At 38.8% G+C, this 25,278-nt stretch overlaps 1 protein-coding gene across 2 annotated transcripts in view; it reads right to left on the bottom strand.

Annotated features, from left to right (window-relative positions):
• Positions 1-25,278, bottom strand: part of smyd3 (SET and MYND domain containing 3) — a 79,384-nt gene that overhangs the window by 6,345 nt on the left and 47,761 nt on the right. For both annotated transcript variants that reach the window (XM_028580406.1, XM_028580414.1), the window contains exons 6-10: positions 16,328-16,395; positions 11,803-11,905; positions 11,151-11,261; positions 8,699-8,786; positions 7,118-7,292 (exon numbers count right to left, since the gene is read on the bottom strand). In XM_028580406.1, the coding sequence (XP_028436207.1) occupies positions 7,118-7,292; positions 8,699-8,786; positions 11,151-11,261; positions 11,803-11,905; positions 16,328-16,395 (545 nt within the window). The remainder of the gene's footprint in view (positions 1-7,117; positions 7,293-8,698; positions 8,787-11,150; positions 11,262-11,802; positions 11,906-16,327; positions 16,396-25,278) is intronic.

Here is a 25,278-nt window from a genome sequence, read left to right as displayed (position 1 = left end):
TGACTTCGAGCCAAACGCCCCCCCAGAAGCTTTTGTCACCTGGGTCGAATATTGGACGAGTTAGCGTTATCAGCTGAATAGCTTAGTGCAGGCGCTAATGGATCCAGGTTTGTATCTTGTAAATGACCCCACTAATAATGCCCGAAATGATACCAAACTTCTATAGTAGTACAAATAGGTTATGCACTCATAAAATTATGGATTGTAAAGTTTGTAAGTACACCAGAAGTTTATGTAAATAACACTTGCCTGCTGGCTTCTGCTCTCTGTTGTTGTTGTTGCTGCTGCCGGTGTGCCAGTTTAGCTTAGCATTAAATTAATAAATATTTTTGTTGAATCTCTTTTTCGGTGTTGTAATTTGTAGACGGACCTAAGCACTCTAGCAGCAGCAGCAGCAGAGACGAGAAGCCAACAGGCAAGTGTTATTTACATAAACTTCTGGTGTACTTACAAACTTTCCAATCCATCGTTTTATGAATGCATAACCTATTTGTACTAGTGTAGAAGTTTGGTATCATTTCTGGCATTATTAGTGGGGTAACTTACAAGATACAAGCCTGGATCCATTAGCCCCTGCGCTAAGCTTTTCAGCTGATAAGGCTAACTCGTCGACCCAGGTGAAAAAAGCTTCTGGGGGGGCGTTTGGCTCAAGGTCATGGTGCAAAGGACCCTAGGGTGAAATTACTCCGAACCATCACTTTAACTGTTTCCAGGCAGCCATATCAAGATCAAGTCCTATCTTAAATTAAAGTGTGGCAAGACTTCAAAAAAATATACACTTTTCCAGTCGCTTTAATTTGCTCTCTGTCACTCTGAGAGCCTGAGGCCGTTCACTAACATTCACAGCACGGGCATCAGAAAACAAGACAGATAATTAAATGGACAGGACCACTACAATTTGCTTTGCCAGTAAGTGTCTGTATGCAAGTGTGCTGCATATACAAGTAGGAGTGTGTGAGAAAGGAACTTTAACGTCTTAACAGCAAGAAAAAAATGACTATTTAAGTATGTGCAAGTGTCCATTATGGATGTCTCCAGTATACCTGCCTGAACATGTGGCTGTTTTACATGTTTGTGTGTCTCAGTTTCCACTTTATATTAATTATTAAGCATCCTAGCCTTTTCAATTAATTCCTTTCCATTCCAGTTTTCATTACTTCAATTAGGCAGACAAGTCCAATTAATACTGCACATATTCCCATCACAGATGCACAAAACAAACATGTAGAAAGAAAGTCATACAAACATGTATTACTTCTGTGCACTGTGTATGCATGGATATACTGCTTATTATCCACAAAACAAACATGTGCACACTGTTACCTTGTAGTGCCTTTATTTCCCTCAAAGCTAATCTCCATCTTTTACATTAAGTACACCCTACATAAATGTATAAACACACATGCTTTTGAGAGACCATTCACACACAAAGAGCTGGGACATTTCTTGTCCTTCAAAGACCAATACACACCAGGGACTTTTAGGAAGCAGCTTTGTTGTTGCTAAACACTGGAGTTCTCAAAACACTCATTTATCTGACTCTAGTCATATATCCTCTTTTCTTCTTCATCCCTCTCCTCTAATCTCTCCTTCCTTTTCCCACCTGTTTATATTTGTGCTCTGTGCCCTGCTAGCTGCAGGGATTAAAGTTGGTGACGTTGGTCGGTCGGTTGCTTCCTTCTTTCCTCTGCTGCGCTCCACTAATTCCTCTCCTCCACTCTACCTCTGTTGCTCTCTTACTTTACGTCTCCCCTCTGTTTCCTGTTCTTTCTCTCTGTATTCTCTTGATTGTAAATCTTATATAACTGCTGTAAAATGACATGAATTGCTCGCTGACATAGCATATTAAGACACAAATTTAAATTTCTTGTCCACACACACACACACACACACACACACACACACACACACACACACACACACACACACACACACACACACACACACACACACACAAAGACCTGTAAATCAAAGACATATGAATACATACATGCATCCAGCATTAATGTATGAGCATGCATGCACACAAAAATAAGGTTCATTTGAATCCATTTCACTCTCTATAACCTGGTATATTTTGCTTCTCACCAGAGTAAACAAACCACAAGAGGGTTCAATATGCTCTTAATTCAATCACATGTAAACACAAACTGCACTGCATCTGCCACTGTATTAACAGAGCATTAATCTTAAAAGGTCCAATATGTAATATTTGTACTGTAATAAATCCATAAATGACACCAATGCCTCATCAGATATTAAGGAAACATGTTAAACTGAAATACTATCTTTTCTGACAACAATGCTAATTTCAGTATTTTTTCTTTTTGAAATATATTCCGTGACGGAATTTATGTTTATGTTTTGATCTGTGTGTTGTTATCAACGGCCCAGTTTGACAGGCAGGCCAGGTTGCCAGATATACCTGTAAAAACGTAAACCCAGCGCGCTACAGCTGTAACGTTAGTACAGCCATGAAAGCAGCAAACAAACCAACAGGATCAACGGAGATAGATTCTACATGACATAAAAAAAAGAAAACGGCATTTAGTTTCTAACAGTTGCGTGACCAGAGACGTAACAACCCCCTGGTAAATATTGGAGATGTATTTGAAAGATGGAGACAGCTTAGATCCCAAAAGGACGCAGAGTTGGCTTATTTTCTCCTGAACAGGTAAGCATTAGCTTCAGGCTAATTTATCACAGCTAGCCTACTAGGGACGGGCATTTTTTTGTCATTTCAACATTTGTGTACTCACATTGAATTATATAGCTAGAGTAACCGAGTTGGTTACTCGCAAAAACAATTGAGACATAGCCAGTAAAGTGATCCCGACTGGTCCTGGCTAACGCCGCCATGTTAACCCTGCTAACTGTTAACGTTACCGGGAGGACCAGGCAAGCAGCCCATGGCTGTTTACTGTTTTATCTGTAGCCTCTTCAGCGGCTGGAGCCGACAACGGTGAGTTATTTTAAGCCACGAGAGGGGGGCTGTAAATCGGAAAGAGGGGACTATGAGTTTGCAGTGTGTTTAGCGATTGTTGCCGTAATTCTAAGCCAATGAAGTGTGTTCCGTCGGCAAGGTAGTGGTATTTTTAGCGTTTCGTATTGTAATTCTAAGCCGAGGAAGTGTGCCTGACTGGCGTCTGGAGAGAACAGTGAGGTTGTTGTGTTTTTAGCGGTTCATACTGTAATTTTAAGCCGAAAAAGTGTGTCTGTCACTTGGTTACAGAGCTCCGCGTGAACACGGGCTTTTATGACTGTCAATATAGCCAGCATCTAACGTTAGCTACTCCACTGTGCTATGGAGTAATGTCTGGCTATGTGAGACTAGCATCTAACGTTAGCTACTCTGCTGTGCTGTGGAGTAACATCTGGCTATGTGAGAAAAGCGTCTGGCAACCCCCGTTAACTTCGAGTCTGGGCAGGAGGGGGCGGGGGAAACGACTCTCCAGTATTTTGAATTGGTAGTGCAGTAACTATTTTAACCACTAGCTGCCAGTATTACACACAATATTACATATTTCACCTTTAAGTGAATACTCTTTGATTTAAAAAGAAAATCTGTTTTCTGAAGCAAGTGAAATTGAAGTTAATGAACTCGTTGCGGCCACAGTCATTTACAACTCTTTTGCTTCTTTGATAATTATTCAGCAGAGTTTTAACTCACAATGCTACGTAATAACCTGTTTGTTCACACCTTCAAGCCTAACTAAACTGCTAACTGACAAGCCTACCAATTCCAGAGGTGGTCCCTGATCCTGTGGTAAGAATCAAATCATTAAACAGGAAGTTCAAAGACCAAATCAACAAAATTAGTCCTCCATGAATAACAACAAGTTGCAATCTTGATTTCAATTACTAAGCCAATGATTCGAGCTGCCATGACACACACATCAACACCAAACTCCAATTATATTTCCTCTTTGCATGTAGAACCACACAGCAATTAAAATAATTTCATTAACGTGCTGTCTCCTCCCCTCCTACCCCCGGGAGAGTAAATTAAAGGGAAATATGGTCTTGCCGTATGCAGCTAGTTAGAAAGCCATAGCTCTCGGCTATGAGTAAGAGAAGGCGCAAGAACGAGAAATTAATAGTTGTGGAAACATGTAGAATTTCCAAGCAAATGCAGCGGAACTAATGAGGCTCTTGTTTGGAACAAATCCACGGCCTGCTGTTAGTGAGGGAAACATGGAATATCTTACTAAATAGAAAATCGAAGAATGAAAACATGGATGAAAGATTAGCTGTGAGTATTCTCCTTAATTGTATTTTGTTTTCTGTCCAATACAACAGTAACAGTTTAGCAACTTTAGCATTGCCACACTTTTGCTTCTAAAACAAAGAACATTTACATTAGGTTTAAATCACAGTTTAACTATTTAGCAGACCGGTTTCTGGAATCCAGATAAAAGCCTTAACATTGCAGTAGAGTCTTTCAAGGCACAAGGCAACCTTAACACAGTAATCTGCAACTTGGCTCCTAAACTCTTTGACTCATGCAAGATTGCATATGACTATTAGCTGTGAGCACTTCAACAAAAGAGAGATGCTCCCTTCTCTTTGTTTGATTCTAATGATTAAAGAGTAAATGTATCCAAGTCTGAATTTTCTTTAAAGTGCTCATATTATGCTCATTTTCAGGTTCATAATTGTATTTAGAGGTTGTAACAGAATAGGTTTACATGGTTTCATTTTCAAAAAACACCATATTTTTGTTGTACTGCACATTGCTACAGCTCCTCTTTTCACCCTGTGTGTTGAGCTCTCTGTTTTAGCTACAGAGTGAGGCATCTCACTTCGGTTCCATCTTTGTTGGGAGTCGCACATGCGCAGTACCTAGGTAAGGACTACTAGCCATTAAGAAGCAGAGTATGAGGGCGTGCCACGCTAGCAGCTAGGCGAGCATTATAACGTGCGTTACAAAGTGACACACGTTTGTCACGGAAGTAAAGGCTGGACTACAATAGCGCTGTTTGTGAACAATGTTTTCTGTTGGAGATGGTAAGTCCCTTTGGGGTGGACTTTGGGCTTTTTCACTTTGTAAACCTATAACATGCACAAAAAAGATATATAAGACAATAAAGGGAAAAAGCCAAAAAGCATAATATGACCACTTTAAATATGTTTCTTCAATTTGTTAATCATCTTACAACCCGTCATATTTATCTAGCAACCCCTTGGATCTACATTTTCAACGTCGATTTTAAAATCCAAACATTAATAGATAACACCTCAGGGGCATTCTGCAACCAGACTATGAATTTCACATGAGTTAAGGAAAAATCTGACATTACATACGCTAACATTGTTCATCAGTTTGTGGTTTCCAAAGCAGTACATTATTTATTTTTGTAAATATTATTTTGTACACCTTCTTTTCCTCAAATTGTCTTTTGCTACTTCGATCACACTTCGTATTTCATATGTTACCACCAACAGATCCATGAAGACTAACAGCATGGGTGCACTTCACCGATCCACCGAGGCCAGCGGCAGTTACCCGGGTGAAAATACTTTAAAATAAAAAAAATTCAGGGCTAATAAATGATGTGTTATCGGATTGGTGCATAGACTCGCGTGCTCGCCAATACCCAATCCAGCATTTAAGGCAGTAATAGAGGCATCAATACTGTTACCGGTAACAGAATACTCTACGTTTGGGGAAAAACACAACACACAAAATAAATCAAAATATTTGTTTCGGAGCTTTACTTAGAGTGCAAGCCATCACAAAAATCACTTCTAGATACACATAAATACATGAATACAATGTTCATGTATGTGTGTGTAAACATGCCTATAGCAATAAAATATGTGCAGCATGGAGACATTCAATAAACCAGGCGCGTACAGCCTGCAGCAGGTGTGCACTGTTCGCACACAGGCACAGGGAAAAACCTTCTCTACACTGTACATCACAAACTAAACAGAGAAACTGAAAAAAGACCTGCAGAGAGAGTGAAAGAAGAAAGGAATACAGAATGAAGGGAAGGACAGGAGAAAAAGAGATATATAGAACTCCCGCAGCTATCTTTCTTATCTGCCATCTGAAGAGCCCAGAGGAAGATAGGAGATGAATATGGAAGATCTTCCTCCTACACTCTCACTTTCTCACTACTGTCTCCTGAATGTTTTTTTTTCTTTTCCATTGTTGTCTCCCTTCCATGCCAAACTAATGATTAGAGCATTCCTAAAGGCCCTTTTTGTGTTCACTTTCCTAATTTTATAGCGCACTTTTTCCTGTTTTTCTATTTTACACCACTTTTGCCCCCCCTCTCATCACCCTCTCTTTCTGCTGCTCTGTGTCTGGGTATTCATTACTGTTTCTCTCCTGCAGATACTGTATGTTGTTCTGAGTGTGTTTGTGAGAGAGAGAGAGAGAACACGCTATGCCACTTGAGCTCTGCCCTTCACACAATGATCAATTAGTCACACAACACGCATGCACGCACGCACGCACGCCTGCTAGTTACGAGTGCTCTTGTGGTCACCCTTTCATCTATACTTCTGTTCCTATCTATTTCCTTGTCTTCTTTTTTACATACTTTTTGTTTACTACACACTACTGGACATACTCAACTTTTCTTCTGCTCTCTATTTATCTGCTCTATGTGTAATGTCACTACTTTAAATTACTCTCTATTCTTTCAAACCAAATGATGTTGGCTTGCAAGCCCAGATATCACATTGCACCTGAAAATGAAAATACATTTACTGTAGCTGGCTAAAGAATAAAGCTCACTTTAAAGAATGTGTTTTCCAAATACCAGTCTACAGATTATATTATGTAATTGTTTTCCAGGATATACAACATAATTCCATAAACAAACACTGTTAAACACATTACTCGGATTTCTGACCACAAAACATAATGATCATGTGTTTCTAAACAACCCTGATGAGCTGTATTTCTCCTCCACAGGGATAACAGAGAGAAATAATTGCCTCCTTCAGCGCATTGTGAAATCTCCTCACTGTTGACGGTCACTGCTTTCAGTGCTAGTTCTCCACTTCAAACTCAAAAACAAGCATATGATGTATTATATGCTGTATGTTATCTCAACAGATCAGTATGATATACCAAGTTTTTCACACAAACACACTGACTCACCTGTAGACTTGAAGTGTTTTCTCCCCATATTCCGCAGCTTCCTCCCAGTGTCCCAGGTGAATGGAAGCATCTAGAGCCATGTCTGTCATTCGGAGTTTATAAAGATTTTGATCGGGCACGTCACTGCCAACAGTCGATAATAGATGACTACAGCCCTGTAATAGCGCTTGCCAATCTAGATGGTCACTTAAGGAAAAGCAACATTAAAACTGGATGCCCACAAAATGTGAAAATTAAAGCTGCACATCCATATCTCCTAAGGAAAATCTTACGTATTTATGAAGACAAATTGGTATAGATGATGAAAAGTTGACAGTGGAGAGGTTTTTTTCTGATTGCTTGGTCAAAACTCAAGTCACATTGTTAAAGCTCTACACACAGTCAGCGAAACACAAGTCCACATCGTGGACCAAACCGTGAATCAGTTTTTCATTGCTTTCACACGAAATGCATTCAATGACCACATTTTTCCAAAATCCATGAACTCTTTTGTCATTTATACTCCACACCCTGCAAAACATTATATTCCTGCAGCACATTTTTCAATTGCTAACACACAAATGATGATGGCAAATTTTGTGCATTTCTGAAGTAACAATACTGAATAAGATGTGATAAGATGTGATGTTGATGAGAACCTCTGGCCAAATGCAGGAGAGAAGAAGAACTAGAACCCTCACAGTACTGGACAGTATGAGTTATTACACTATACGTGTTCTTATGATGTGACAGGTGTAAACCGAGCCCTGGGTATCCTGCCTTTGAGAAAATGAAAGCTCAGATGGGCCGATCTGGAATCTGCTCCTTATGAAGTCATAAGGAGCAAGGTTACCTCCCCTTTCTCTGCCGCCCAGAGAATTTGGTCCACCCATGAGGGAGAGACATCATGGCTTTCAAACGAGCAAAGTGGCAGTTGGTCAAGGCCACACCCCCACCCTCCACTTTGCCCCCCTCACCACTCTCTCCTCCTCAATAGCTACAGACACAGAAATGGCACATACTAAAGAAAGCTGATTGTGGGACTGGCTCTAGTGGCTGTAATTCTGCACTAAGGCTGAATTTCGGGAAAGAGACTTCAGATACAGTATTAGGGGACCACTAAGGCCGATATAAAAGCATCCAAAGAGCACCATATCACGGGACCTTTAATAAATAAAGTGAAAAGGTGTTATTCTTATTCCATAATGAAATACGGATTTATGTGAAAAATCATTTAAATTCCAATGTAAAAAGTTAATTATTCATGTAATGCTCCTTGTTAGTGTTTGTTAGGTCAGAATGTTATGAGTGACAACGCCAGCTTTTTGAGTGAGAATTGTTGCCAGTGTTTTGGTCAAACAAGCTTATTTTGAGGTATGAAGTGTTTTAGTGGTTTGAGTGAGTTTTGGTGGTGAGATCAGCTGTTTGGCCAAGATACATGTTGGTAACGCAGTAAGACGAGTTTTGGGAAAGTGGCTTCAGTATTGACCGATACTTAAGCAATCGAAAGAAACTACTCATTATCCCACAATACGGTAGATGATAAATGACAACAATGCTCAGTGTCTACTGGCTTCAGGGAATCTTGGCGGTAAAGGATACCCGACTCTGCTTTCAGTCCTTCAAGTCTGGGTAGAGCCTCCTTCAGTGGGCGCCATGTCGATTCTTTCCCTGACAGCATGAGTCTGTCCTAGGAAAGACAGGAGAAGGACCGCCTGAACATCCACACTGACAAAGTAGACATTAAAGTCTAAACAAACACATTAATGTCCATATTTGACATGCAAGCAGGCACACACATTCATTATGAGGAGTGAATTGGGTGATCATTCTAAACAGACAGAATTGAATGAGGTTATGAACATTTGAGTACCTGAGTGTTAACATTACAAAAGCTTCCTGTCTGGACTTTGAATATCTCATCCCAGTGTAGTACAGCTGATTGCCAATATGTGAGAATTTGAGTGACAGATTTACATAGTATCGCTATGTAGCTGTTGCTTAAGTAGTGATTCAAAAGAACCACACACACACACACACACACACACACACACACACACACACACACACACACTTTTGAGTGCTGCTGTGTTGTGGTAGAAAAAGACAAAAGTGTCATATACGGCCTATGGAAAACAAAGCTAAAGGTAGACATGAAGGCAGAGAAAAAAAGAGGGAGACAGAGAAAAGAAAACATACGGAGCGAGAGAGAGACAGTGGGATACTGGAAGAGAGACTGAGTGAATTGAGATGGATAGTAAAGAAAACTGCAGCTGAAAGACAAGATATTTCTCATTTTTCGGTAGGTGGTCAGAGAGAGAGAGAGAGAGAGAGAGAGAGAGAGAGAGAGAGAGAGAGAGAGAGGAGTGAAGAGGTGAAGCGTGACAGAGAGGAAGACAGCCAGAGATAAGACAGAATGTGAGTGAAGGAGGTAAAGGAGGAGAGGACAGGAAAGGGTACACTGTAACACGTTATGCACAGATACACAGCCAAGAGCGGCATTGCACAAGTGTGTGTATGTGTTAGAGAGAGAGAGAGAGAGAGAGAGAGAGAGAGAGAGAGAGAGAGAGAGAGAGAGAGACAGACAGACAGACAGACAGACAGACAGAGAGAGAGAGAGAGAGAGAGAGAGAGAGAGAGAGAGAGAGAGAGAGAGAGAGAGAGAGAGAATGTAAGTACATGCTTGTGTGAACTTCTGGTCTTCGTGTTTCACACATTTCATGCAATAACATTTTTCAAGTTAAAAGATTTGGGTTAGGATTGGATTAGGGAAGAGCTTCATACAGAACAAGGTACGTGTGTGTGTGTGTGTGTGACCTGAGATAACCTGTGGTAGGCAGTATTCTAGAAAAGGCAAAAAAACCTGCCATAATTTGATAACACAGTCCTCCTCCTGCAGCTCTCCCTCTCTGTCCTAAGCCCCTCCCAACAGACGAGCACAGGCATCTGCCCGAGCTTCATCCTGATCGTGATCCCGATGCCATTTGTAGCAATTCTATGAGAATTACGGTTCTGTCTTCTTTATAAACTTGTGGGGGTCTATAAAGACCTTTGAGATGACATACTGTGAAGGATCTAGCTAGCTACATAACATGAACTTGAATGCGTGGACATGTATGCACATTTGCATTTGTAGAACAGCCAATACGAAAGCCCTCTCTCTGAAATGACTCCCATCACGGGTTATATTTTCTAAAGCTTGAAAACAGAGTCACTGAGGAGGTGCAGAAGTCTAGTTTTCTCTCGGACTTCTTGAAGAACAATATGCTAAATAATAATTTATTAAATAAATTAAATAATATATATTTCAAGGTAATTTTTGCTCAATGATGCAAAAAAAACTGCCTACTAACTGCACACCAATGATCCAATCATAGGTTCAGGCAGTTATGCATGAGAATTAGTTAAGATAAAAGAAGTACTCTCATTCGTTAGTCAGAATATTGATGGAACTTTTAGCCATTAAAACCTCTCTACAGGAGTTTTTATTCGAGTTTCTCATATTGTGATATACCAGCGACACAATGCATTTCACTGAATTTTTTTTTTTTTGTAGAGTAAGCTTCTAGAATGCCACCTCCATTGTTTCAGCATTAATAAGCAAAGTTCCTGTCTATGCTGTAAGTCATGCTAAAAGAAATGTATCAAGTTAAACATCTACTTCTGGGAAAATATCTTTGTACTATGTTCAGGCTGCACTATAAACAATATCTCAAAGCAGTGTATATGAACGTGTATACCACAGTACAATGAAGAAAGATGTTAAATACGGGAAAAAAACTATGAAACTGTATATGGAAAGGTGTATTGAGACATTTCTGGACAATTGTCCATAACAGGGAACAAGAATATTGATAGGATGCTTTGATAAGACACATGCTAATTTGGATAAATGCCTTACTTTGAGTATTACCCCTAGTTGGATCATTGTGTGCATGTAAATGTAGTCATTGGCATAGTTTATGTTTGGAAATGAATAACAATTATGTAAATATAAAAAAAAAAACTGAAAAATCAGCAGCGACTGTGACGATGTCATTTGTGTGTGTCTTACTTTGTCTTGAGAGTCGCAATGCTGGCAGTGGCATGTAAAATGGTACTGGTCCTCCAGCTGTCTCTGTCGATCTTCAGTCAATGACAAAGTCTCAATGTAACTTATAGTAAGCTGAAAAAAGAAAGAACAGTTTAGTTTACCTTTTTTGCTTAATTACTTTGCTATACTAAAGAACGCAGTACAATGCAGTTCAGTGCAGAAAGAGAAATAATTTGGAATCTAAATTGTGTAGATTATGTATGGTGGAAAAAGACATACTGTATGAGTAAAGCATGTGTGTGTGTGTGTGTGTGTGTGTGTGTGTGTGTATATCTTCCAGATGGTGTGGATGCATCTCATTACACAGTCAGGAGGGATGGTGAAGTATGGAAAATGAGGGAAGACACTGCCAAGTGTCATACTGCTTCTGTTGAAGAGATATTTCACTTGGCTACACTTTTGAGGATTACTTTAATAACATTGGGTTTATTGTACAGTTTCAGATTATGTGTCATGCAAAAACAGCCTTAGGCATTGGCTCCTCAGTAGCAAATGACCGTAAAACATTCAATAAATATTGCTCATAACATCAACATAAAAAACATCACTGTCGATTAAATCCGAGTCATATTCCACATTGTTGTGAAGATGAAGTGTGAGTGTATTTTTTTACCTCCTCTTCGGGGTTGATATCTCGAACAGCTCTGAGCTGCAGTTTTGTTCCCACAAACATCATCACACAGTTTGGCCTACAGTCATGGTTTAGCAGAGATAAACTGGGAGAGAGCAAACAAGATGATGAGGGGCAGAATGGGAAGAGTGAAGGTAAAAGAGAGGCGAAGAGTGAGGAGAGAAGGGAGGATGAATGAACCAAAGATGAGAAGGAAGAGAGACAAAGAGAGAATGAGGGGAGTAAAGGGAGAGAGAGAAAATTGCATGTGTGATTAAATGTTTAACTTTCAAACCCTTCCTGGCAAACAAAAAGACAGAGAGCACATGGTAACGGTTGAGGAAATACAACTAGAGCCTCATCCTGCTGAGCCACCAACTGCCACATGTCCAACTGTTCAGGGGGTTCAATAATCACTGAGACCAATGTTGAGTGAAATAGTAATTTGTTCCAACATATTCATGAGAGAAAAAAACACATGTTGAGTGACACATCGCCCTTAAAAGATCACCATCCATCTATCAGAAAGTTTAGTGTGACAGCTGTGGGTTACCATGTGTCTTTTATCCCTGTATCCAGTGCTGTTAGGGGGGTCACCACGGCTTCTCATAATGTGAATCCTGCACATATAGTTAAGACTGAGTAGGGTTGCAATGGTATGAGATTTTCACAGTGCGATAACGTCTCAGAAAATATCACGGTTTCAAAGTATCACACAATTATCATCATTATTATTGTTATTATTATTATTATTATTATAATTATTATCATCATCATCATCATCATCATCATCATCATCATCAGTTATCCTTAAATAAATGAAAACTGATTTTCTTTGAGGTTTAACAAATGCTTCATTATAATTGAAACTTGAAACAATGTTTTTTGTATGTGTAAAAAGTATCCCTTTTAAAAATAAATTAAAAAAAATTTCAATACCGTAGAAGCTAATGTAGATGGTATGCTTTATACCATGGTATACCTTGAAACCAGTATAAGGCTGCAACCCTAAGACTCAGATGAACCTCAGACAAAAAGTTGCGCACACATGGACATGCAAACACTGATAATTCCCTGCACAGTGTGACAAAATTAGTACTCTGCTTCGGTCATAAAAAATGTCACTCATCATTTCTTTCAGTCGCTCTATCTTTTAGTCTCTCTATCTCTCTCTCTGACACATTTACACAAATAAATCAGGAAACAATGGGTATTTCTGTCACAACAAAGACTCAAATTTAAAATAGACACAGCCAATCCTCTTACCAATCCTCACGCACATTGACTGACATTGTCGGCATCATAACACTGATGCAAAATATGATTGTTTTTATTTACACGTTTTATATTACTTTACTTGGTTTTATGAACAACGTGTAAGAATGATGTGTTTCCAACATCATAATGACATAAGAACATTGTGGGGGCAGGATGTATAGCAACACAAGGCGGTCTTTTCTATCTCTTCGCTCGATTGAGCTCGCTGCCAACGTCTGTGCAGCCTGTATTTCAGTGTGGCCTTAGTTCAACAGCGCCACAAACCACAGCCTCTAAAATGATCATACTCTCCTCATACATTCATACAGTTGAATCAACACCTCTAAACTGTATAACCTTTATGAAAGTAGGATATATTATATTAGATTGCATTAGTTTTAGCTAGGTGTTGTACCTAACAAAGGCAACTGAGTGTATTACTCTTATAATTAGAGTCTTATATGTAGCCTACGCTTCATTAATTGTCACGTCAGTCATGAAAAGACTGAAAGACGTAAAAACTGAATTGTGCTGATTTTACAATATTGTAAAGTCTGTGTTTGATGTGTTTCTTTCCGGTGCTGATTATCTAATTGTTGTGGATGATGTGATTAAAGAAATTTGTATTAAAAAATTAGTATTAATATAGTAGTATTTTTTTTAAATTAAAACTATTTAAAAACCTCCCTTACCCATGAATAGACATTTACTGTCACTGCACACATGGCTGGGAAAAATACTGAAGAGGTTTGTTTGTTTTTATGACCCCCTCGATTACTGCTGTTCTCGTTTATCATATTTATAAAGCAAAACAATGTGTACAAAAGATAAAGTGTGTGTGTGTGTGTGTGTGTGTGTGTGTGTGTGTGTGTGTGTGTGTGTGTGTGTGTGTGTGTGTGTTGAGCCTTTGTAAAACCATCAGTAACCCCCTGGCTTTGTTCTAAAGTGGAGAAGTTGCAGGTTGAATATCAACTAGAAATCAAGGCCTCCTAACGATGCTTTTATCTGATGGAGAGCAGCTCATTAGCATACTAATTAGATTAATTAACTAAACCCCATCTCACATTAACAATATCTGCTCACACTAACAGAAACTAACTGTTGCTGAACCCAGCAGGATAGAGAGCCAAATATTGCACGAGTATAGAGGAGATTCATTGATTAATGATTGATTATATTTAATGAAAGGGTTAAATGCTTTCTTCTCTTTGTCCTGTCCTGCATCTTTATTTTTCAGAAAGAGATTCTCTGTGTCTGTGTTGTGCAGAAGTGGTTCACTACTGCATTATTGCAGCAGACCAATTAAATGGCACTAAAGATTAAACAAGTGAATGTAGTGCAAAACTCAACGACTGATATTCAGTATATTTAGATATGATAAGAGCTGTGTTTCACATACAACATCATTTTGTAATGTAAAACCTCTGAAACTGCATTCACACCATAGTGTTACATTCTCCAGTGAAGCTGAGACAAATAAAACTCTTAGTTTAGACAGACAAAAAACTCTTGCAGGACACCTTTCAACTACAGTACAGGCCAAAAGTTTGGACACACCTTCTCATTCAATAAGTTTCCTTTTTATTTTCATGACTATTTACATTGTAGATTCTCACTGAAGGCATCAAAACTATGAATGAACACATATGGAATTATGTACTTAACAAAAAAGTGTGAAATAACTGAAAACATGTCTTATATTCTAGATTCCTCAAAGTAGCCACACTTTGCTTTTTTATTAATAAGGGAACACACCTGTGAAGTGAAAACCATTTCAGGTGACTACCTCATGAAGCTCATTGAGAGAACACCAAGGGTTTGCAGACTTATCAAAAAAAGCAAAGTGTGGCTACTTTGAAGAATCTAAAATATAAGACATGTTTTCAGTTATTTCACACTTTTTTGTTAAGTACATAATTCCATATGTGTTCATTCATAGTTTTGATGCCTTCAGTGAGAATCTACAATGTAAATAGTCATGAAAATAAAGAAACACATTGAATGAGAAGGTGTGTCCAAACTTTTGGCCTGTACTGTATGTGCAATAAATGAACATTTCTTGAGTGTTTGTATCATATTGTCAACTCATCTCTTCTTCTGGTTTTAATTTCAGTGCTTCTCTGTGAGGATTTGGCTGTGGCTACACAATGATTTATGTTACTCGGAGTTGATATCAAGTACAACACTGTGGCACATTTCAGCAAGTGAAGGGTTATCGAACCAACTGTGAAATATTTTGGTCCAGATAAAGACCTCAGAGAATGGGATTTTACATCATATTTTCAATAGGCCGATTAGCAGAGAGGAAGAAAGAAACCGACAGAGAGAAGGATGAGCTTGGTGTTGACAGAGAAGAGAATGAGAGAGTCAGCAAATGAGAAAAACCATTTTTGACATACAGTAGAGAAAGAAAAATGATCAGAAAGTGATGGCAGAGGTGTAGCCTCACCAGAGTAATCCCCCTCTCTTCAGCAAACCCAGTGGTTGCTAGGCAACCCAAAATATGAATAGGCAGGGGACCATCCTGCGAACAAGCCCATCATTTATGGATGAGTTACGACACAAATCGCAGACACACACTGACACTGACACACGGCGTTTGGCTGAGCTTTGGTAAAGCCACTGTGACCATCTGACATCTCAACACCGGCTAGATAAACTGACTGAGATACCTGTGTGTGTGTGTGTGTGTGTGTGTGTGTGTGTGTGTGTGTGTGTGTGTGTCTAACAACATGTGGAACGACTGGCCAAATCCCACCCCATTCACTAGGACTCAATATGGGGATTACAGTGCATAGTGCCTTGCTCTGTGAGTGTGTGTGTGTGTGTGTGTTTCACTCCCACATGTCTGACAAGAATTAAGAGTCAAACTCGTTTCTCCATGCGTTCTCGCTTCTCGCTGCGTCCCCCCCGTCTTCCCCAAACCGCGTTATAATATTCTGTCAACATTCATTTTCAAGTTTTCACCTCACAACAAAAAACCACTTCCTTTCCTCCCTTCTACCTCATACTTCAAAGATCTGTCAGGAAAATAGTGAGGGGGGGTGGGGATGGCTTTGAAAGTGAGCGGGTAAAGGATGGATGGGTGGGTGGGGCTGGTTCGAGTGGGGTGATCTGGCAGGTAATTCAAGAGCAATGTTTACAAGTGACAAAGAGAGGCACCATCTAACAATGATTATGAGCTAGATTGAAATTAATGATGTTTTTTAGATGTGTATGCTTCACACATTGCCCTTTTGTCTATGTGTGTGTGTGTGTGTGTGTGTGTTACCTAGGATACAGCCCAACTCCAATCTCTTGCAGCTCTCCGTCACTGATGGTGAAACAATTACATGTCACCTAAAGGAAAGAAAGAATAAAAACAGTGGAGACAAGAGAGAGAGATGATTTGTAAAATTGCCTCAGGGAACCAACACCACCTTTCATCATATGTTCTGAACATTTTTACATATCTTTGGAAGCTGCAAAACCCCACTAGCAATGCAACTGAAACATGACATGCAAGGTTTTTGCTTTGGGATACAACCACCTGGTTTATTTAAAAAAGGAAAAATAAAAGCCTTTTGAAAGAAAATACACGTCTGTAATATTTTTCATCAACTGAGTGAGCAGAATGTTGCATCAGTGATCATGTGCAGTGATTTTTAACAGAGTACGTGAAATGTATTTGTTTCCCACAGGGCCTGTGAAACTGCGAAAGTGAAAACATTGAAGATTAAATGTTAATAACAGTATAACTTAACGACACAGAAGGGACAGATGGAAGGAAAAAAAAATACACCCAGTAATTCCTTTGGAATAGGGATGATATTAAAGTAATTTATTACCCCCTTCAACATAATGAATGTTTGAGAGATGAAAGACAGGAGAAAAAAAAGAGAATAGTGGGGAAGAGAGGATGAATTTGGAGTGACTCCTACTTTTTGAAATCACTGAATACAGAAAAAAAACGCAGTGCCATTAATACATCTGAAAGAAAAAATGGATTTGCAGTAAAATGTTTGCCAAACACGATTGTAAATACAACATTGTAGAGTGTAAAGCTAGTGGCTCTTTGGATAAACTATGACAACATTCATGAATTTGTTTCTGTTAGACAGTGTAAATTGAAGATTGCCATTTCAAAAGGCCTTCAAAAAACTGCCCTAATTTAGGAATATTATAGTTGAATATGAGCTTAAAAACCAGTATAATAAAAATCACAGAGGTATGACCAAATAATAATGAGAATTTGGTTTCGATGGTTATCAGTCATTGCAAACAGCCTACTAAACCTAATGCGCTGTCAATCTTAATCAAACTAATTTATATTTAATATATAATATCTTATTTTAATTTGAGGAGAGAAGATTAGATATTATATTTATTGGAATATAACTTCTCTTTTCATAGGTGGACAGTAGCCAACGTTCTTACAACCTGCCCAATTAAATAAAAAGCCGACTCTTAAAAAAAACCGTGAGACACCTCAATGTCACATAGTAAGTTTATCAAATTAAGTTTATATACTTTTATGAGCATTTTATTTTGAAACATATCAAGTGTTAAAGCATACAAATGTATCCAAATAAACACAGACAAGCTAAATCTACCAAACATCTTTAATCCTAAATCTAAAAGGCCCAATTAAACTTACACTCAGTTTAACTTGATCATAAATCTAAATACTGGATATTCTTTAACAATTATGTGTATAAACCCCCCACAATATTCCAGGGTGGTCTGCATGATTTAAAGGACACATTTCAGGAAATATTTAATGAAAGAGTCTGCGCTTTCATGAGACAGAGGAGAGATTTCAAACAAGGGAGAGAGATGGTTTGTTTTTTTCAACTAACAGAGTCGGCACAGAGATGGTTTGAATAACAAATCCAAAAGAAGTTGTTTAAAAGACAAAGACAGAGAGAGATGATGAAAGGGAAAACCGCAATAAACACACTAAAACATAAAATAAGTTAACAAAGAAGTGAAAGCAACAAAAAAAAAAGAAAGAATAAAAAAGTCTTTGATGTATCAATTACTGAGCTAGTGCTGGTAAACAAGTGTGCTTGTGTGTGTGTGTGTGTGTGTGTGTGCGTGTGCGTGTGCGTGTGCGTGTGTGTGTGTGTGTGTGTGTGTGTGTGTGCGTGTGCGTGTGCGTGTGTGTCGTGGTCAGGGTGTGTATGTCTGCATGGGGTAGAAGTAGATAAATAATTGTAACTTTAGTAACATTAGTATTCAGACTGTCAGATAAAGAGGCAGACAGAGGTATGCAGAAAGGGAGGGTAAGATTTAAAGTGAGCCACAGACAGCTGTTACCCATCCTGCTGATACTCACACCAGAGTCAGGACTCAAAGCAAAATGATTGGATTTGAATCTGCAGTGGTAATAAACACCACGAGTGTCGGGTCTCTTGGGGAAATGAGGCTTTTTACTCAACTTATTCATTATAAATCTGACAGGAGGGAATGTGATTACATAGAAAAAACATTGAGAGAGAAACACACACACACACACACACACACACACATTTTAAACTAAATCACACACACACACACACACACACACACACACACACACACACACACACACACACACACACACACACACACACACACACACACACACACACACACTTACACTTCATCGTATTTCCGTTGCTCTCAGTCATACATCATCTCTGCCATAACGGAAATATGTTATATACGAATAACAATTCATCAAGATAGAATAACACTTAAGGGCTTTCATGTGATTTTTCTAAAGCAGTTGTCACGAACAGCAGTAACACACACATAAATGGTTTAAATGAGTAACATTTTCTTTATTTCTTTGTGGCCCAAAAATGTCTAGGAGTAAAGTTGGTCCCTTTGCTGTCATCAATAAGTCAAAGCCAAAACAAATAATTGTTTAATTGATTAGTCTTTTGAGCTTTCAGAGAGAAATCAGTTCCATAGTTCCAGCTTCTCAAATGTGAGGATTTGTTGCTTTTCTTTATCTTGTGTGAGAGTAAATAAGTATCTTTAGGTTTTCGACTGTTGGTCATACAAAACAAGCAATTTGAATAGGTCACCTCAGGTTTCAGGAAACTGTGAGGAGCATTATTTTTCTATTTTCTAACATTTTGTAGACTAAACAATGAACAGAGAACACAGTCAGATTGATAATGAAAATAATGCTAAGTTTTAGCCCTACACACAATGATAATTAATAAATGCTGTAATATGTATTGCTGTACACTGTGTAACACTGTATGCATGATGTTATGTTGCGTTGCATGCATACGTTTGAAGCTTGATTGCCCTAACACACACACACACACACACACACACACACACACACACACCTTCCATGTACATACAGGAGGCTACTAAGGATTTTTTTCATTATCAATTAATCTGCCAATTATTTTCTCAATCAATCAATTTGTTCTATGAAACCTCAAAGTCATCACACTTTCCCTGAGCCCAAGAAGACGCCTTATACTAATTTTACAATTTATAAAACAAAAGCTGCAAAATCTTACATTTGAGGAGCTGGAACCAGACAAGATTTGGCATATTTGATTTAAACGATTAATAGATTATCAAAATCCATCCACTAATCAAATAAGCGACTAACCGTTGCAGTTCTTGAATGTACATTAGTCCCATTCACATGATGCTGCTGACAGGATAATCTGTGGGCATCACCAATTTAGGGTCAACACGTTATAACTAAATCATTGAATAAAAATACCAAATAAAGATGATGAGAAGTTCCGATGACATGAGTTGATCCATTCAGATCGACAAGCAATACGAAAGATCACACAAGTTTGTGAGTGTGAGAGAGAGCAAAGAAAGTTATCTTGCCGACATACACCTGTCTCCTGTCTGAAAAGGAGTTTTGGAGTCCCCCTCCAACCAAGTTTTTACCTTATTAGGAAAAGGCAGCATTGGTTAGTGACAGCGGGGATGAAGAGGCGGCCATGCAAAGAGAACAGAAGACATGGTTTTGAGAAGAGGGAGAGGGGTGATAAAGTATAGAGGAAATTTATACAAACTGTGGTAGGGTACTCTCAGCTGGGCATAGATCTCTCTCTGTCTCACACCCCACACACCCCACACAGGATGAGAATCAATCGGGCAGAACACCCACATTGGTGGACGCCTTTTGTATCCCAAATACACACACAAACACATACACACATCCAGTATATAAGCGGGCCTCCCTGCTTGACACAAAATGGTACACAAAATCCTGCATCTTTATATCTGCCACCCACAGCTTTTTCTCCTCTTTTCCTGACTACCTACCTCTCTTCCAGTTTTCTTTCTGCCTCTTCCTGTCTGGATTAAAGAAAAATACAGTAACAGTATCTTTCTAAAAAATATCTTTCTACAGATGCAGCTCACATCAACAGACAGAACGTGATTTGATGCAGCTGGTGTCACCACACTGAAAAATGTACCTAGAAACTGTCACCTTAAACTCTGCTTCACTGTGTGTTGACGACTGATGTCAAATTAAGCTTAACTGTGACAAGCATGGGGTCAATCTGATTCCATCCACTTTCTCAAATGATTTGTGTGGACTGGAAGTGGTAGACCACAAAGTGCTTCAAAAAAAAATGTGATTCATAACTTACGCTGCTCCGGTACCTCTACAAAGAAGCATCGCTGCTGGATAATGGAGAAAACTTTGCAGAAATGTGAGTTATATGTAGGTATTGTTGCTTCTTCAAACATGAAGCTTTGCTACTCTTCCCTTACATTTTTTTTTTAGGGTGGCTTTAGACTAGAGCTAAACTTTGTTAGTCAATTGATTAGTTGATTAATCAATTAGTCAAGTTGTTCCCAAACTTTTTCTGCAGGGCCTTTAAAATATGTATAATATCTCTCCCCCCCCCAGTTTAGAAACCACTGAATTAGTCGATTGACAGACTATTAATCTGCAACAATCTATTTAACCCTTGTGTTGTCTTCCCGTCAACCTTGAAAAAGAACTTTTTTCCCCCCCGACGTTTTTGACGCTTTTTTTTTTTTCCACATTTTGTTTTTGCTTTTTCCAACGTTTTAAATTGTTACATTTTGCTTCTACACATTTTCAGCGCTTAATTCTACGTCCCATAGAAAACGGGTCAATGTGAATTCAACTTTCAGTTTGTGTTGATTCTAGCGGCCCCTTTGGACAAAAGCGGTAGAGTTTTTACCACACCTGCTGTCGTAAAGGTCTTTTCTTTACGGTGCTGTATTGCCCACTGTAGATTACTGAGTTAGCATTAACAGGAGGTCATATAGTTGTGATGAATGTTTTTCTCAGACAGAAAATCATTCATTTACAATAAGAGAATACGTAACAGATGCATCGTAGCATTTCAAGTGTTGCATATGGTAACATAGCCTACTTTGGATGTATTATGAGCTAAACCGGGTAACGTTATCACTGTCACTGTGTCACGAGCAAAATCGGTGACCCATCAGATTGTGTGCCGTGTAGCACCGTCTACCTGCCGAAAATAATTTTGTGCGTTATATCAAACTAGTGTTCTTTTCACTGTTACTCTCGTTTGCTGTTACAGGTCATTTATGATCATCAGATGAAAAATTACAGTTTCAGAAACATTTAAAAGTTACATATAGTCACTTTAAGTATATTTTAGAAAATGATGTGGTTCCAAATTCGAATATTTTTTCTGGTCTTTTAGGATAGTACACTTATTACTTTTGACTGTTAGTTGGGCAAAACAAGCACTTTTAATATGTCACCTTTCGGCTCTGGAAAATTATAATAGACATTTCTCTCTTTTGTATGATAGGAATAGAGAAAATTATCGGCAGATTAATTGCAAATTAAAATTGGTTGCAGCCCCACTTTAAATGCACTTACAGAATACAGTCAACCTTTTTCAACAAGGTTTTATTTCTAAAGGGAGAATATCACTTTGTACTTTTATCTATTTTTTTTCTATTTATCTTTTAAAGGATCTCTATTGAAGGATATCTTCTAAAAAGCTCACTGCTTTGGAGGGGTTATGCATTTGCAGAGAAACAGCACATAATTTAACAGCACAGCTGGGCGAAAATATGACCAATAAGTAACCATTGGGGCAGATGTTTTCTACTTATGATGAGAGATGGTAAGTTTACCTGTTTATTCATAACCTCCCTATTAATAAAGAGAGCCCTCCACAGCTGCGAGTGTGGTTCAGATGAGGTGACACTCAGGTGGTGAAGTGCCAGTTTGGGAGAAGGCCAGAGAGAGATGTTACAGTGTCTGGAGGGCTACTTTCTATCCATCTTGAGAGAATGAATTGAGTTCCACAAAATGAAATGAAAGGAGCTCCTTAGCAAATAATAAAGCAGAAATTAACAGCGGGTTCTTAATGGGGATTACAAGCCAGATATGATTCAGCTACTGCCATACCCGCTGTGGAGAATTACACAATTACTGAATCCGTACAAAAGATACCAAAGCATGCATTTTGTCTGGAAGGCTTTTCTTCCAGACGCTGCAGAAAATGTCAGTCCCCATATCCGTTCATTTGTTTGCTCATTTATTTTTCTGCCTGTCACACACAGCATTTTCAGCTGATTAGATTTGGATGAAATGTGTAGAAATGATGAATGTGAGATAGAGAAACAGAGACAAAGACAGGCGAATGAGTGAAGGGTGTGGTGAGCAGCCTGTGATGTGGAAAATGAAAAAAAGAGATCAAAAACACTCTCTCCAAAATGTCATCTTCTGAGGGAGAATAAAAAACTAATAAAATGTTTTTTTCACACTGGTGATACATTTGGACTTCATAATGTCCTTTCTAAAACACTCTTGTAAGATTTAGTAGTATAATAAAAACCAAATAGCTGTAAATAGAAACAGAGATAAATAACGTTGAATTCAATACTTCATTGCTACCAAAAAAGGAAATATTTAACTTGTGGTTTTTAGTCAAATTGATGTAATGAATCTGGTAATTCCATAACGCGAAATATTGTCACACCAGCAAAAGCTGTCAAATCTGGCAGAACCCCTCCTGTACATAAATAGATGGGACTGTCCTTCCAAGAAGAACAGCAGCCCCAAAGTGCCCCAAAACAAATTGTGTTTGTTAGAGACTAGAGCAAAAGGAAGTCAGGCAACTCTGTTTGAAAGTGACAAAGTCCACAAAGGGAGGTTGGGGTGCATACATTTTTAACTCAAACCATGAGGTTTCCCTAAACTTAACCAAGTTGTTTGTGTGCCTAAACCTAAGTAAACTAACCTTAGTGTTGCCACATCATACAATGGATTGATTTTTCAACAGTAATTTGTGACCGTTTTGGAAGACAGACAAAATATGTTGTCCTATCGGTGGTGAAACACACCATGTTGTGGTATGATGAGACTAAAGGAAAGCTTACATGACAGGTCATAGGTCACAGGTCAGGCGATGAGAATATTCAACCAGTCTCTAACAACCAAACCTCTTCAACAGTTTGTCTATCTACAGATTCAGAGAGTCTACGTAGGCAGCTACATGATAAGGAAATGTTTTGTCTCAGGGCTGTCTCCTTTTGGAGGTCGGTGGCGCCTGCAATATCTTTGTTCAAGGTTCAGCTCAACATAACATCTCCAGCATGAGTTTAAATACACCTTCAGGGAGACAGGAACTTCTGAGTTGGGACGGCACTGCACAATAACACATTGTGTTTAAACTGTACTGCCTGCCTAATTGTCTCCTCAATTGAGTGTTCATTAAATGCTTCTGTGTAATTCATCAAGGTTCTTGGGCTCAGGGAAAGTGTGATGACTTTGAGGTTTCATAGAACAAATTGATTGATTGAGAAAATAATTGGCAGATTAATTGATAATGAAAAAAATCCTTAGTAGCCTCCTGTATGTACATGGAAGGTGTGTGTGTGTGTGTGTGTGTGTGTGTGTGTGTGTGTGTTAGGGCAATCAAGCTTCAACGGAGTTCTGCTGCTCCTGAGTTTTTTTCTTAGCACTGCCACTTTAGAAAACACTTCAATGTGTCGTCCCATAGGGCATGGACAAACGTCTTTTGTTGTTTAATTGGGAGGACTTGGAATAAAAAATAATGAAAAACAAATATGGATGAACAGACCAAAGTCATCAGCATGACTGTAATATGCATTATTACTGTGTCCACTACTCTTATTTATCATCCTAACACCAACTGTTTTCTAAAAAAAACAACAAAAAAAAACAGGCATTCTCTTGGTCTTGATCTTTGGAAGGCATCTTTGAAATGCATCCTGGACTGGATGTACTGTCGAGATGAAATGAGGATAGATGAGATTAAATCAAAACTTAAAAAAAAAAAAAAAAAAAAAAAAAAAACACTGACAGGTAAACTAACCAGAGTGCTCAGTAACTCCAGTCGGCTACACAGGACTGTGCTGTAAATGTCTGTGCTGACGTTAAGTATTCAGGGAGGGAGGGTCAGATAAAAAGGTTTTTAGTGACATTTTGGAAAAAGTATACGGGTGGCACATCTCCAAGTGGATGGATGGGGGTTTGGGACGGTTGGGAGCGGGAGGTCCTGTCATCGCATATCGCACGCATTGGATTGGTTTGCTTTGTCCTGTCACGTCAGTTCAAAAAACGTGTGACTCAATGGTTTATGTCTTTAATGTTGCTGGAATTGGTTCAATTACTGTCAATCAGGGAAAAACTACAAAGACCATCAGACATAATCAAAGGCTGCATCTGTATGTATGTATGTGTGTGTGTGTGTGTGTGTGTGTGTGTGTGTGTGTGTGTGTGTGTGTGTGTGTGTGTGTGTGTGTGTGTGTGTGTGTGTGTGTGTGTGTGTGGCATGTGTGCACTATTAATACTATGATAAAGTATTTATGACCTAACCATGGTTCTTTCATGTCTCAATAGACAGGCAGACAGACAGAATTACTGGGGAAATCTAAGAAAAAAACTAGGCTAAACATCATCTACTCACACATGCACACTGCTGCATGCACATACACACCAAAACACACCTTTTTTTTATCTTTAAAAAGTGAAAAAAATGAAAATGTCCCTTGATGAGGTTTTTTTTAACATTAATATGCGTTCCCCCAGCCTGCCTATGGTCTCCCAGTGGCTAGAAATGGCGATAGGTGTAAACCGAGCCCTGGGTATCCTGCTCTGCCTTTGAGAAAATGAAAGCTCAGATGGGCCGATCTGGAATCTTCTCCTTATGAGGTCATAAGGAGCAAGGTTACCTCCCCTTTCTCTGCTTTGCCCGCCCAGAGAATTTGGCCTGC

This window comes from Perca flavescens, chromosome 1 (genome assembly GCF_004354835.1).
Source record: "Perca flavescens isolate YP-PL-M2 chromosome 1, PFLA_1.0, whole genome shotgun sequence".
Lineage (NCBI taxonomy): Eukaryota > Metazoa > Chordata > Actinopteri > Perciformes > Percidae > Perca > Perca flavescens.
This window is presented reverse-complemented; position numbering and strand designations above follow the sequence as displayed.